Here is a 15,229-nt window from a genome sequence, read left to right on the forward strand (position 1 = left end):
AACACAGTTTAATCGAATTTAATGTTCTGAATTTCTTCTTGCCTATACAACCTTATTGACGTCACTTCAAAAGCCCGCCTACTGTGTCTCGCGAGAATGCGCACTATTCCATGTGACGTATTTCCGCTGTCTTTTCGAGCCTCGCTCTCTTTTTCCTCTGGCCTGGCAGCAAGCGTGCAGGTTGGTGTCTGTGCTATGTGATTCTTTGGTAAAATATGACTTATAGTGCAATGTTACAGCTCTAGAAGTTTCGGTAATATGGTACTAGTACTATACCATCGGTGGTGAAAACTCTTAAAGTTTATCCCAGTGCTGTAGCGGTGAAGAGAACTGCATATATAAGGCCTGCCGTCCAACGTGGAGTCGGCCGCATGAATATTTGCGTTTGGCTTAGGAAAAGTTGTTCGGGAACCCGTACACATTAAGACTTTCTGATTTTGTTTTCATATGATGTTTAATATATATATATATATATATACCCAATACGTAGTGAGCCCACTCTTCATCTGTATCAGATTGTTATTCATAATTCGTCTCTTTGTCGAACGCACCTCGCCCCATGTTAAGAGTCGCCGGCGCTAGTCTCTACACTGTTTTTAGGTGGAGGTAGGGGTGCCTGTTTTCTTCAGACTCACTAATAATTGACAATTCATTGATGTCAATCAGTCTAACACGTCTTTGAGAAAGGTGAAAAATGTTTAGACACGGCGAAAAGGGTACATGCATAAATCTGATTTAAAAGAAAACAGGGCTGAATAAACGAAGAGTTGAAGTTTACATTTTTGAGTTTTCGAAGCAGTTCGGAACGACTAATTCGAAGTCAAATCTTAATTCTCTTTTCATATTAACATCTCGTGACCAGATACCGCTTAAAATAAAACTTCCTGCCAGGCGGTCGAGATCTGTTGTGGTGATTAAACTTAAGGAGCAAAACGTTCATTTTGCCACTGTAGAAGGTGTTTTGGGAAAAAATGTTTAAAATAGCTTATTTCAATAAGTACTTGTTTAGTGTTGTGTTCTTCAGGGTCTTATCGAATTACTTAATTTTAATTTGATGTGGCAGACACATGTGGGTATGTATCCAAACCTACATCATGAACCTCTTTTTATACCTCGTGTAGTCACATGTCTGCACAGTGACATGTATTTTGTAATTGCAGCAGCACCTGGCGTTGCCCAGGTTAGTCATTTTTAGGTCTAACCAAACTCATGTGAATGGTGTTTAATTTGTACCCGTCCAGAGACGAGTTATAGCAATTTAATTAACTTCAGGGCTCAATATCTGGGAAAATGCACTGCCCTTTAAAGGAAATGCCCAGGACCACCAGGGTCAAAATTTTGGGTTCTAGAGTAGTCTAGTGTTTGCTCCCGACAAGTAAATTATGTTTGCAAAGTTTTGGGATTGGAGCAGGGTGGTGGAATTGTATGAAAAGCAAACACACCCAACTGACATTCAGCAACTTATGTTAGGTTTAATATGTTGTACATAGCCTGTATATTGTATAAACTTGTGTATTCAGTGATCAGCCTCAACATTAAAACCACCTGCCCAATATTGTGTGGGCCCCCATGTGCTGCCATAATAGCTCTGACCTGTCAAGGCATTGACTCCACAAAATCCTGAGGTGTCCTCTATATTTGGCATCAAGATATTACAAGCAAATCCTTTTAAGTCCTGTAAGTTGCAGTGTGGGGCCTCTACACATCGGGCTAGTTTTTATATATCACATCCCACCGATTGTCAGTTGGATAGAGATCTGTGGAATTTGTCTTTATGTATTGTCTTTTCTTGGATCACTTTGGTAGATACCAAATACTGCATACCGGGAACACCACGCAACATCTGCTGTTCTGACCCAGTTGTCTAGCCATCATAGTTTGGCCCCTGTGAAGGTCACTCAGACCCTTATGTTTGGCCACTTTTCCTGCTTCATCACATCACCTTTGAGTACTGTTTACGTCCTGCCTTTTATATTCCTCCACTTAACAGGTGCCTTTGTAACAAGGTAATCGGTGTTATTCACTTCACCTGTCAATGGTTTTAATGTTGTGACTTGTAAATATTTACACACATGATTTGTACGAGGAGTACTTGTGTTAATGGTGTTTTAATTTAGAAAGATAAGCTTTCTAACTGTACTTGTGCTGAAGTGGTTTCTCCTTTTGCTCACAATCTCTCTTACTTGGGACAGTAACCCACTCAGAACAAACACTGCTGAAACTGAGGAAGATGTCTTTTAATAAGAGCAGATGAGGGAACATAACACACTGTCTGTTCCAGTAAGTGTTATCCGTAATGTCTGATAAGGACTGCATTGCTTTTGGGAACATGAGTTAAAGCCCTGGCTGGGTTTTGTGATGGAGATTATTTCAAGGAGCTGTATTTGGTGCTGAGCAAGGTCAAGGCTTTTGCCACTCCAAGCACTGGAACATTAAAAAGGTACTGTTCCATCTAGTATCAACCTCTTGGATATGTTTCAGTACAGATGTTTTAGACTTTCTCATTTGCTGAGAGTCTAAACCTTAAGGCGGCGGCACCTAGTTTGAGACTGCAGACGTGTTCTATGGCCTTCAACACCAGATTCTGTCTGTGTGAGGCAAAATATGATGCCCTTGTCAGCATTGTGCACATACTGCCAAATAGGCAGCATTTGCAGTGACAGTGCATTATCTTTTCTTGTATTCTTTTTGTCACTAGATACTCTTGACATCCTTAATCGCTTAGTTGTGTGTGTCACAAAATTTTGCTTCCCCCTTGCATGTGGCAGGCAATACAAGTATGTTATTTCTCCTCAAGATGATTCCCTCCAGATTTGGGGTTTTTATTGGCTCCTTTCATTTTATACATTCAATAAGCTGAATTCAATAAAACAGTTTAAAAAAAAAAAAAAAAAAAAAAGTTTCTCTAAAATCAAGGTCTGCGTACAGAAAAGTTCACAGGATGGTGTAGACTAGGCACTGATGTTCTCAAAGACAAAACTAGTTGGGTACAGGAGAACATGCTCACCATATTAATGCTGCTCACTCAGCACAAGACATACAACCAGCAGAAGCAAGGCTTGGCCAACATTGGCAGGCTTAGATATACAAATACTCTATAAAGTTATACAGATAGCACCAATCACAAATTGGGGGACAGAGTCGCAGTTTTGTGTGTTTTAGGTCAATATGTTCTGATCTCAGATCATCAGCTTGTCCTTAATTTTTTATATGTTGAATCTGAGCAAAATATTAAACCTTTAAAATGGTGTAATTTAATGAAGTCCTATTCACTGATGTTATATGGTGTTTTTGCCATGTGAACTTCAAAGTATCAGTGTATGCTTTAATCTACTCAATATATTTTTTGAGTACATCATTAGTTCATACCACCGCATGTTTCTGTAACTTAATGTGTCCCCTCCATTGGTTTAATTTACTGCGTATGTTTATCCTTGCATATTGTTAATGGCCATTTGTATGTTTAACTGCCATAAATATGCACTAAGTTGGAGTTCAGCGTTTGTGGTTTTCTGTGTGTAAAAATCAGATCAGAGAAATGTAATATGTAACAGCTAACAGAGATTGGCAAAGCTGTTTATAACCGCCCAACAATGCCAACATCTAATGTGACAATATTGACCCTTGAACCCATTTAATTAATGCTACTACCTGATAGACAGTGGTATCTTACATATGCTGCTTGTGCTTGGGGTAAATGTTGGGAGAATTTTCTGCCTTTTTGTGGGTGCAATAAATCATTCGGCAATTCAATAATTTAATACATCCTTAATGTTCTTTTGTGTTTTCCTAATTTTTCACACAGCCAAAATGCAGATATTTGTGAAAACGCTGACTGGGAAGACAATCACCCTTGAGGTGGAGCCCAGCGACACAATTGAAAATGTCAAGGCAAAGATTCAAGACAAGGAAGGTAGGTTTGAGGACAAAATTGTATTTCATGATTGTGTGTGTGTTTTGGTATGTTTGACCGCAACCATAAGTTGTAATGTGTCCACATTCAGAAGGTAATCTAATTACATGGTCTTTTGTGACCCAACTAACATCCATCTGTACGACAAAGATGTTGGAAAGACTTAAAACAAGCTGTGTTGTACAAAGATATCCCATTAGGAGTTATCTTTTTTTTGGGGCAGAGATGAATTGTGGTCTCATCTGGTGTGGTGTTCATTGTTACCCCAAACCCTCAACGCTCTCTTCTATCAAAGACTAATATATTTCCAAAAAAATAGAGCCGCCAGTAATTTGGTTCAACTTAAAGCACTGTTTCCAAATATGCCACTTTCCCTTCTGTATGCCAAACATGTACTTTTTAGGTTCATTGAACACTCTACATTGTGCAAATGGTTTGGGTCAGTGTTTGGCAACCTTTATGGCCTCGAGACCCAGTTGTACCTAGTAAAGCTCACTGGCAACACACATGCAGAAATGAGAATGATGGCAAACAGGGGGAAAAAAAATCGAAGAGTGGCCCGTTTGGTTTGGAGTGAGGGTGAAGCCGGCGCCATTAGAAACGGGATAAAAAAAATCTTGGCACAGCTCTGTCAATCCCTTTGATGAAGCATAAGGGTTATACCATGAACAAGTTACCAGGTGAAACAGCCACCATCCCACAGCCCATTCCTCTGTGACCCATTGATGATCACCTGCTACCTCCAATTGGCTGAGAAACACCAGGGCTGCCAGGAAAGATACTGCCCCCTACCCCATAACTCAGCACTGGAAGAAGCTGCTATGAAAATGTATGCTTGTACTTCGTATATTCCACACATGAAATGCTAGAAAAAAGCAGTAACAACAAGGGACAACTGCAAAAGAAGGCAGGAGAAAAAGTGTGAATTGTAGCACAAAACACTACTCTAGTGTACAAGACGTAAGGTTCTCTGTGTCTGTTGGTAAACAGGAAATTATTTCAAGGACTGGTATGAAATATTTTGAAAGTAGTGGTATGGATGAGTATGTAATTATACGTACATAGTTAAAAGTTTTGTTACTGCAGAGTGGTATATAGTGTGTGTTTGTGTTGTGGCGGACTGCCAGCGGGCCCTTACCCACCCAGGACGCCCCAACCATGGAAGGACTTGGGAAGAGAGTATTTTCAAGACCGTTTCTCCCCCAGACCGACAGAGGGACGTCCCCTTGGCTTCCAGCAGGGCTGCAGGTTATGAGCATGGAAGCTCAACCCTGCTGGGGCCCATGACCACTGCCAGGGGGTGCCTGGATGTTTGCAGGCCACTATTTAGCAGCACTTCGGCCACACCCGGAAGAAGCTTGTTGGGCACCTGGACTCCTTCTGGGTGCCCTATAAAAGGAGCCAGTCACCATCACTCAAAGGCCAGAGTCGGGAGGAAGAGGACAAAGCCTTTGTGGAGGACTGGAGATGGCGGCAAAGGAACTGTGATGGTGCTTTATGTACTGTGTTGTGCTGTGGGGAGCAGAAAAAATAAAAACAATAACTGCAGCCGCAATAAATGAAATTGTTTTGGTGCTGGAGGCAATGTGTCCAAAAAGGGGGCACCTTGTGCCAAACAGTAAAATATAAAAAATATGACGCATAAGTTTTAATATAAGAAAACATGTCGTCTTTGTTTCTGCTTGTGACAACAGAAAGGATCTGGAAATCTTTTAATCGCATGTTTGTTGTATTGGTTTTCTCATTTTCTATTTGCTCATGCAAATTCTCACATAAATACAGAAGTAAATCAAAGCAAAACCAAGCACATGGCAGAAAAAGTTTACTGTGATTTGGTCTTTCCAGAAAAATTCATGTTCTGTTGGGTGAATGGTTATTGTAGAAGAAGGAATGCTGAGATGGCATGCACAGCTGGTCTACGTTTAAAATGGTTGAATATTGTAATACTGGCATTTTGTTTAAAAAGACTTGTATAAATTAATTTATAATGTGTGTGTAATCACAACACACAGATCAATATTCGACAATTGCCTTGCACATATTCAGAAAGTGTTTAAGCATTTATGTTCCTGTGGTTTCCCACATCATATTAGACTGCATTGTAAGACACCAGTTTGTGCAAGATATTTTAAAAATGTATAGAATCACTTAACTTTAGAACACCATTTTGTGTGGCAAATTCATATACAGTAATCCCTCGCTACTTCGCGGATTCACGACTTCGCGGATTTTATATGTAAGCATATCTAAATATATAACGCGGATTTTTCGCTGCTTCCCGGGTTTCTGCAGACAATGCGTCTTTTTACTTCTGGTATTTGCTTCCTCAGTTGGTTTGCCCAGTTGATTTCATACAAGAGATGCTATTGGCGGATGGCTGAGAAGCTACCCAATCAGAGCATGCAGTTAAGTTCCTGTGTGCTGCTGATTGGCTCAGCGACGGAGTGCTGCATTAACCAGGAAGTCTCATCTCACCCATTCAACATTAACGTGCTCTTGCTACTGCATTCAGGAGATTATCACCTTCAATCATCATCATTTTTACTGCGCAGCATATTCATCACCATCATCACGTCATATATAGCTACGTGTACTTCGCTATACAGTAAGTGTAAACTTATCTACCGATTTCATATTGCGTAGCAGTTGTCCCTGCTATTAATAGAGTAAAGGGTGGGTTGTAAACAATACAGGGAGGGTTTAAAAACGTCCAAATACACGTTAAATAATTAAATAAATACGGTGTGTCTACTTCGCAGCAATTCAGTTATCGCGGTCAGCCTTGGAACTCCCGCGATAAGTGAGGGATTACTGTATACCATGTTTGTGAAGAAATAACTTTGACTTTAAAAATACTGGATTTCCTCTTTTAAGCAGAGAATTTGATTTTAATATTGCAATGCTGGAAAATTGCAGGTTTCATATTTGCTGGAAAACTAAGCAGTTGATACAAAAGTCTACAGCCAGTGACCAAGTGTACCATCTGTTAGAATGTGTTTAGTTACACATACACATATATAATGTGCCACCTCTACACTGCCATAAATTTCACATCATAAATAAATATTAGCACCACTGTAGATTCTTTTATGTATACATGGGACTAAAAATGGCAAAAAAAAAACACAACTTCTTTAATATATCTACTAAGGTAATGAATCACTGGTGTGTAAAGGTATTTTCCATATTGTAAATAGTGTTAGTGAAAATATATCTTCCATAATGTGTGTGTGTGTATAATATATTTTGTGTGTGTGTGTGTGCGAAAAGTCCTTTTTGTCTGCTCTTTGCCTTTTATTTCTGACCTTGATTTGTCCTGCTATTTTTTCAATTACATCTGGTTCTGATGATTAATCACCTTTTGTTTGCGGTAATGTGATCTGTTCTATCTTTTCTTTGATACTGTAGCAACTGACATGATAAAGTGTCACAAAAGTTTTACTTGAACAATCGCTGACTTCCTATCCCCAAACGTAACTTTCTAGCAATCTCTCCAACGCCCCCCTTACCGCATCAATCAATACCCCGCTATCAGTCTTCCGTGCTGTACTCCGCCCTCCCTCAGGCGGACCTAACAGTCACTTAAAACCAAAAAGCCCTCAACCTGGCTGGGACGCTACAATACTTAGAATTTTACTGCTTTCATATTCTGCACCTTTGTCTGCATGTGTATCCCGCCATCGTTTGTTTGAGCCTTTCGAATTCCACTGCTTTCATAATCTCTTATCTGTCTTTTTTCTCTCCAACTCCTTTGGGTCTCTATTCTCCGTATTGTCCTTATATGCTTTATATGTGCTGAGAGCACAGGATATGTGTGTACTACGTGTTTTTACACGACTGAGTTTTTTTTGATGAATGTGCTCATATATGATATCTTTTGTAGGTAGGGCATGTCTTGCAAGAATCTCGAGACGGACTCTGGGACAATCTCTTGGCACCAAGTCTCATGTTTACGGTCCCCGCGAGACGCACCGTGGCATGTCTCTTTTGTCTTGCGGGTCTTTCAAATGTCTTCCGAGAAGGTCACATATTGTAGCCTTGCTTTTGCTTTCCAGGATTTTTTTTTTATAATAGAGAAATATATATAAAATTAAATAAATCTCTAATATGTAAAAAATCATTATTAACCAAAATATCAGTGCTTATCAGATCATACTTGACTAATGTACAATACATCAGAACAAATAAAAGGGCAATGATTGTCAAGATGTTTTACACAATGTCTAGTTATCTAGTTACTTGAATTTAAATTGCAGAAGGTAAAGCTGATTAAGAAAAAAAAATACCAAATCGAAGAATAACACTATAGAGATACAGCGAGTGACCAGCAACTGAATGAAGTTGGTCACGTTTATTTATAGACATCATCAGTTAAAAAGTGTGTTCCCAGGCTATTTATTGTGTTAAATGTTATTTTTCTAAACAAAGACCAAGTTTCATTTATTCGGCAGTATTGTGGTGTATAATGAAAGGAACATTAAAATTTTCTCTCCCCATCTCTTGCTTGTGGCTACAGCACTTGCAAACTCTGCTTATGTGACTTATGGCAGCTAAGCTTTGTTTAACTTTCACCAGATGATACAGGCAGTATTTCAGAGAAACTAAAATTGTATCTTTATTTGTTAAAAATCAGAAATATGCTTAGCTGTGAAGGTCACTCAGACCCTTAAGTTTGTCCATTTTTCCTGCTTCACCTGAGGGAGGTGCCAGAGGTTATCCTAACTTCATGCTCTAATCAGTTCAGCAGGCTCCATTTGCTCCACACGATAGAGAGTCCTCTCCTTTTACATCACAGCTCATTTCTATCAAAAAGACTGGGTAAGCCCAACAACCATTTGTAAAGGAGCAGTATTCCATTCATTCATTCAGCTGCTAGTACTCCTGATATAACCACCACCCAGATCTCCAGGTGAAGATGTGGCTAAAGAATGAGTATAAGACTGAAGACATTATGCCAGAAATTTTCTCACCCCTTTACTATTGTAGTCGGATTAGAGTTTAAAAACTTAAGCATTTGCATTAGTCAGTAATTCTCATAGGCATGTTAACCCCACTTGTAAATAAGATTCTGGGTACTTGTTTTACTCTGCTTAGAATAGCTGCTTCTCCCCCTAGCCTGCAGCGTTTCTCTTCTAGAACATCACCATGACCTTGGAGTTGGAAGTAACAAGTCTCATCTTCACCTCCTCTCTCTTCACTGTAAAGTTCATTCTAGAGGTCATAATGTGATGAGACCAGGAAGTTAGCAAATGGAGTAAACAGAGAAGATAAATTCTCAAGTCCCCAGACAGAGTACACTAGAAGCCTTGGCTGCATCATGATATCCTGCCCATGAATATCTCCAACATGTATTTGGTCATAGCCTCTTTCCGACTCTAGGAGCACCCGTTTGAAGGATTCATAGTTTCCCGTGGTTCTCGCATACTTTAAATACAGTTAGAGCGTCTACTGACCTGTGGCCGGGAAGGTTAGTATTATTATTCTTTGTTCTGAGGTTTTGATATCGGTACTACTGTGTGGCCTTTCCCAGGGAATCCATGGAGTGTGATGTGGCCTTCACTTCTAGTGTTGTCATTGACGTATATTTTATGCAACTCCAACAAGGCACCCTAACACAAGACTCCTTGATGGTATCCTCTGCATTCAGCATTTCTGGCTTGACCTCACATCTGTGGCCTTGCCACCACAAATGTTTTTAGTCATGGCAGTGACTTGGACCACAGAAATGATAGATACTTTATTAATCCCAAGGCGAAATTCACATACTCCAACAGCATGTGCTTTATTTTACCAGGTGCTTCTATAGTTTTGCTTTCTTTGGGCTTGGTCACCAGGTTTAGGCAATCATTTGAGTGTGTCTTCCAACTCTGTATTAAATTTCCAGTCAGCTTCACATCTACAGCAACCAGCCAGGACCTAGTGAATGCCCTAAACCCCACACAGGGATCTCTTGTGGGGCACCTCCATAGTAGGAGAAAGAGCATTTAAGGGGAGAAGTCTTGTTCCAGAGCTAAAACTGAAGATTTAACGGGGATTTTTTGCCTCTTATTTCGCCCGGCATCAGAGAAGTTAATTCCACACCCAGACCGGCAGTTTCCATTGGCAGTGTCTGGTATCTATGAATTTGTCATATCCTGGCCTGTCAACTGATTATAAATTGTAATGGAAAAATAGTGTATTCAGACCGCTTCACTTTTTTCACATTTTGTATTGTTGCTACAATTGTTTGAATTAATTTTTCTACCTCATGAAACAAAACTCGATATGACATCACAGGCACACAGTGAGGAACGCATTTGTGTGCCTTCCACAGATTGGTGTATGGGATACAGAGACATCGATCCAAAGCAGGGTTAGATCCCTTGGCTGGCCTGAAGGTTGTAGTCAAATCTCTTTAGTCTAGCTCTGTCGGGGTGGGCAGTGTCAGTCCTGGAGAGCCGCTGTGGCTGCATGTTGTTGTTCCAACCCATTTCTTAATGAGAAGCCAATTATTGCTGATGAAGCGCTTATTGCTCAAGTCACATTTTGATGCTTCATTTTAGTGGTCTCGCTTGTTAAGGTTCCCCACCCTTAATTGCTTATTTCAGTCATAAACAGCTGCATTCACTGTGTTTAATGGCTCCTTATTAGCAGTAAGATGTAAATGACAAAGCAGTCTCCATCTCGCTCGTTTCCATTTACACCTGTGTGTTTTCATAATGCACTGTTTGATTTAATAAAACACGTAATACAAAATGTGACAGACTGAAAATTATCCGTTTAAGGCTTCAAATTGTTTGGATGATATCATTGGAAAGGAAGAAATCTGATATAAGAACCTTACATTGCAGACTAACAAGCCGTAAAATTAAATAAGGTCTGAGACTGGCAAGGATTGGTTTCTAATTAAGTAATTGGGTTGGAACGAAAACCAGCAGCCACTGTAGCTCTCCAGGACTGACATTGCCCACCTCTGGTCTGGCCCAATATTTTGTCAGTCCAACATTTGCAAAGTCAGATGTACTATATAACTTTATCTTGTTTGCTTTTGTAAAAAGATTAAGGTGTGTGTTAGTTTTCATGCTAATATTAAAGGGATCCTAAAATTGTGTTTTTTTTTAATTGCAGGCATTCCTCCGGATCAGCAACGTCTAATCTTTGCTGGCAAGCAGCTGGAGGATGGGCGCACATTATCAGACTACAATATCCAGAAAGGTATGGTCTTTGAAGAAAATGTATCAAAAGAATTTTGACCATTGGTAAGTCACATGGTTTGTGCTGGTGGTTTGCACATACGAGTCTGTTTTACTGCTGTTAACGCAGGACACAAAGCCATGACTTGTTGAATCTAATAGTGTCCGTACTTTCAGAACATGTCTATTTAGGGAAAGAATGAAAAGGAAATACAGCATGTTTGAAACAACTAAAAATGAACAGGAATTGTAAAAACTATTGGTATATATTTAGTTGCCCTTGAGGAAAGTACAACTCTTGAATCTTGTCAGTTATTGATTTATGTGGTAATGCTGCTTGCTTTGTGGTAGAGCTTTTCAGTATTTTTTTCTCTACAGAGTCCACCCTACACCTGGTACTGCGCCTTCGTGGTGGTATCATTGAGCCATCCCTCCGCCAGCTTGCTCAGAAATACAACTGTGAGAAAATGATCTGCCGCAAGTAAGTGTGACACTTTAGATCCAAGTCAAGGTAAACTTTAGTCGTGGTGGGTTGAGCAACTGAACTGTCCAATTCTGATCTACAGCCACAATCGTAAAAGGTTGTACCTCCTGGACAGGTCTTCATTTATTTAAGCAAGAGAATGTGACTACTGGAATACATTGAAAGGTTAATTGATAAGACAGTCTGCATGCATTCAGCTGTGATACCTCTGGTTAACAATACACATGTTGGTCATATCTCTCGCCTGTCTCTCCAGATGTTATGCGCGTCTCCATCCACGTGCTGTCAATTGCCGCAAGAAGAAATGTGGCCATACCAACAACTTGCGACCCAAGAAGAAGATCAAGTAAAGTGTGTGACCTGTTTCAAATTCTTGTCAGTGTGGCAAATAATAAATTTGAAAAAGTTTGTTGAATTGGGTCCTTAATTATTTTAGTGGAGAGTCAGGGAGAATGGGAATTAGAACAGCGATCCACATAACTTTGCCTTATAGCTTTAGCAGAATCACAAAGAGGAAATCAAAATGTTGTTTTATATCCTTTGGGTGATAGTCGAGATTACAAGTCACAAGTGAAGTACAGAGACAGCACCATTTTATCTTTGTTTGGTATGATTTACATTTTCAGTTGATGATAGAAAAACAGACCACACAATCATTCTGTGGCACAGTTCTTTTATTTAGGTGAAAAGATTGACACAGATAATATGACTCCTGCTTTTGGGGAGCACTTATTACTATTGCATGTTAATGTTCATATTCAGGGGAGTGTTACATATCCAGTGTGCTCTATTACATCTTGTCCAGGGTTTTTTGGGGGAGTATAAAGTATATAAAAGTTGTTCCATAAAAGCAAGCAATACAGTTGTGGATTTTCTTTTTTGGTAAATGTCCCACTCTGTTGTGTATGCCGTACTCCAAGTCTTCAACTTAATCCGCTTTAAAAGTGAAGAGGTGAGGAACCTGCAACAACAGACTTCCATATGATTTGCAGTTGCACTTCTCTTTCTGTAAGTTCTTTATTTTTTAATCTGCGCTATTGCCAATTCTGAGTGTATCTTTAAGGTTGTTCATCTTTGACTTTTATTTCATACCGAGTTAGACTCAAGTTGAATTTGATCAGTCAGTTAAAGATGAACTCATCTTCAGCAAAGGAGAGCTGACCATTTATTTACTAAGGCAAAACCATACTGTAGGGAGTGTGACTTGTTTAATTTCTGATAAGCAGTGTTGGCCATCATTTAAATCCCCAGAAGTAGGTTACAGTCTTGTCCAGTTAAGCACACACGTTAGGCAGTTTACCTACAAAGTGAAACATTTTTTGTTTTTACTGAACTGTGTGGCCTGAAAGGTTCTCATTGTACAGGATTACATTTATATCTACTGCAAGGTGAGCTAGACCCCATTTCTGCAGGAAAGTACCATCTATGGTTTTAGATATCAAGGTGGATTTATTTCCTCTTATCTGTAAAGCTAAATTGTAACAACCCAGAAAATGTTAGTGTGAATAGGTCATTTTAGGCAGCTTTTCATTTTATTATCCAAATAGTATAAAACGTGCAAGAGAGCTTTTGTGCAAACCTAACTTTATAGGTCAGACATGCCAGAGCGAATGTTGTTCACAATCTGATAATGTACTTACTTTGACTTTGCCAGTTCTAAAGTAGTTCTCGGGAAAGTAAATCTACGTCATCAATGTTATGTTGTGGATAAATATCAGAGTCCTTAACGTTCTGTTAAAACTGGCACATTATGATGAATACACAAACTGGTGAACAGCACCAACAGGATCTGTCTTTAATCTGTGCAGATTGTAAAAATATATACATTTTAGAAAGACGGAATGCAGCTACTTAACAGTAAAAGAAGGAATTGAGGGTTCTGAATGTTAACAAGTGAACCAGCAATAGGCCAAATAGTTTAATTAGCAACAGCAGTAATTGGAACAGAAGCCTGCAACCACTGTAGCCCCCCAGGGTCCGAGTGTGAAACATCAACCTGATGTGAATGGGGACATTTTTCAGTCATTAAATGTTATTCCCCCAAAGAAGGTTACTGCTCATATGTCTATAATTTAGTCTTGAAAATCCACCAAAGCAGCAAATATCCATAGCAATCAATTACATAAATCCAGTCCTGGAGGACTCCATAGCTTCTGCTTTTCTTTTTCTTTTTTTTTTACCCCCCACCTCAACAAATTTTTCAGATGTAAATTAATTTATTTATTTGAGGTTGTTTAATTAGGTGAATTGTTGCTTAAACTGCAAATCTAAAAAATTAGTTCTTGAACACTGCTGACAGAGTGAACGATTTTCTGTAGGCCAGGCTGGTAATGACTTGCTGCATTCAAATGGATGTTTAAATTAACCCGATGCTCATTTAGCATTCATAAAACAGTCTAATTAAACAATCCGCTCAATCCCAAGAGCAAAACCAATACAGGACTGCAGTAAAAGGCTTTAGCAACTGTGGCTGTCTGATATACAATAGCATTAAAGCTGTGACTATGCTGTAGACAAACTACTAAAAGCTGGAGCAGAAAAATTGTTCAGTTTAGCTGCGTATTTGTCACACTGCACACTTTTTAACACTTTCCATGTGCTTTTACTTTAAGTTTAATGCGTGGTAGGAATTGCCATCCTAATTATGAAATTAATCAATAGACGGAAAACTAAGGGTGTACTTGTCCTACCAAAAGACTATAATTGAGAAACACTGACAAGTGTGGCCTAATTCTTGATTTGCTTTTTGTAAATATTGTTTGATTTGTTCTTTAGTCTATAAACTCAAATTGACTCTAATTGTCTTTAAATTATTAACTGTGACATGGCAATGTGCTGTAAAACACAGTCGCAGATGGCTGAGGCATTGCATTGCAAAACAGCTTGCACTGCGTCTCCATGAACAAACTAAAACTGGCTGTGGGTTCACACCTAACACGTTTAAATGGAAGCGATGTGTTCACAGCCCTGCAACTACCATCTATAAAAGATCAAAACGCCACAACACTCCCACATTACCAAACAAACAAGCACACCTAGCAGTGTGATGTAGCTGCGAAGTTATTCCTTTACTGGTATTAAACTGCATCTTTGTAAGAACCAGTTGCAGTGCCTTCAATAAAGTATTTAGACCCATTTAAGTTTTTCAGGTTTTTCTATGTTGCAACCTTGTCCTAAATTACTTTTTTCCCCAATTCATGCAACATTTAATACCCCACAATGACAAAACAAAAATGGGTTTTGCAGATTTAATAAAAGTGAGAAGCTAACATGACATTTACACAAGCACCCAGACCCTCTGCAGTGATACTTGAAGTTTCATGTCTTGGATGCATCCCATTCTACAGTATTATTGATCATCATGGAGATGTTTCTGTACCTTTGCTCAATTCCATTGACTGGGCATAATTAGAAAAGACCCACGCTTGTCTAAAAGATGGTCCCACAGTTGAGCAAAGACAAAGCCATGAGGTCCGAGGCACTGCCAGCAAATACTGGAGACAGAATTGTGTTGAACAAATCTGGGGTAAGGCTACAAAAAAAAAAAAAAGCACTTAACCATTCCCAACAACACATGCATCTTGAGTGGAAGAAGATTAGAACCACCATGACTCTACGGGCCACCCAGCCAAAGTAAGAAATTGGAAGAGAAGGGCGGGC

At 39.3% G+C, this 15,229-nt stretch overlaps 1 protein-coding gene across 1 annotated transcript; it reads left to right on the top strand.

Annotated features, from left to right (window-relative positions):
• The first annotated feature begins 85 nt into the window (after positions 1-85).
• uba52 (ubiquitin A-52 residue ribosomal protein fusion product 1) lies at positions 86-11,984 on the top strand. Its single transcript, XM_028816161.2, has 5 exons — positions 86-180; positions 3,806-3,913; positions 11,021-11,107; positions 11,464-11,566; positions 11,826-11,984. Exons 2-5 carry the CDS (start codon positions 3,811-3,813, stop codon positions 11,917-11,919), a joined length of 387 nt encoding a protein of 128 aa, XP_028671994.1. The 5' UTR covers positions 86-180; positions 3,806-3,810; the 3' UTR covers positions 11,920-11,984.
• The last annotated feature ends 3,245 nt before the right edge of the window (positions 11,985-15,229 follow it).

The sequence above is a fragment of the Erpetoichthys calabaricus genome, chromosome 12 (assembly GCF_900747795.2).
Source record: "Erpetoichthys calabaricus chromosome 12, fErpCal1.3, whole genome shotgun sequence".
NCBI lineage: Eukaryota > Metazoa > Chordata > Cladistia > Polypteriformes > Polypteridae > Erpetoichthys > Erpetoichthys calabaricus.

Bases quoted from the DNA above. Each gene is read 5' to 3' on its own strand.
- uba52 (XM_028816161.2), top strand. From the start codon at position 3,811: ATGCAGATATTTGTGAAAACGCTGACTGGGAAGACAATCACCCTTGAG. The intron at 11,108-11,463 runs GTATGGTCTTTG...TTTTCTCTACAG, and splicing joins AGACTACAATATCCAGAAAG to AGTCCACCCTACACCTGGTA. The intron at 11,567-11,825 runs GTAAGTGTGACA...CTGTCTCTCCAG, and splicing joins GAGAAAATGATCTGCCGCAA to ATGTTATGCGCGTCTCCATC.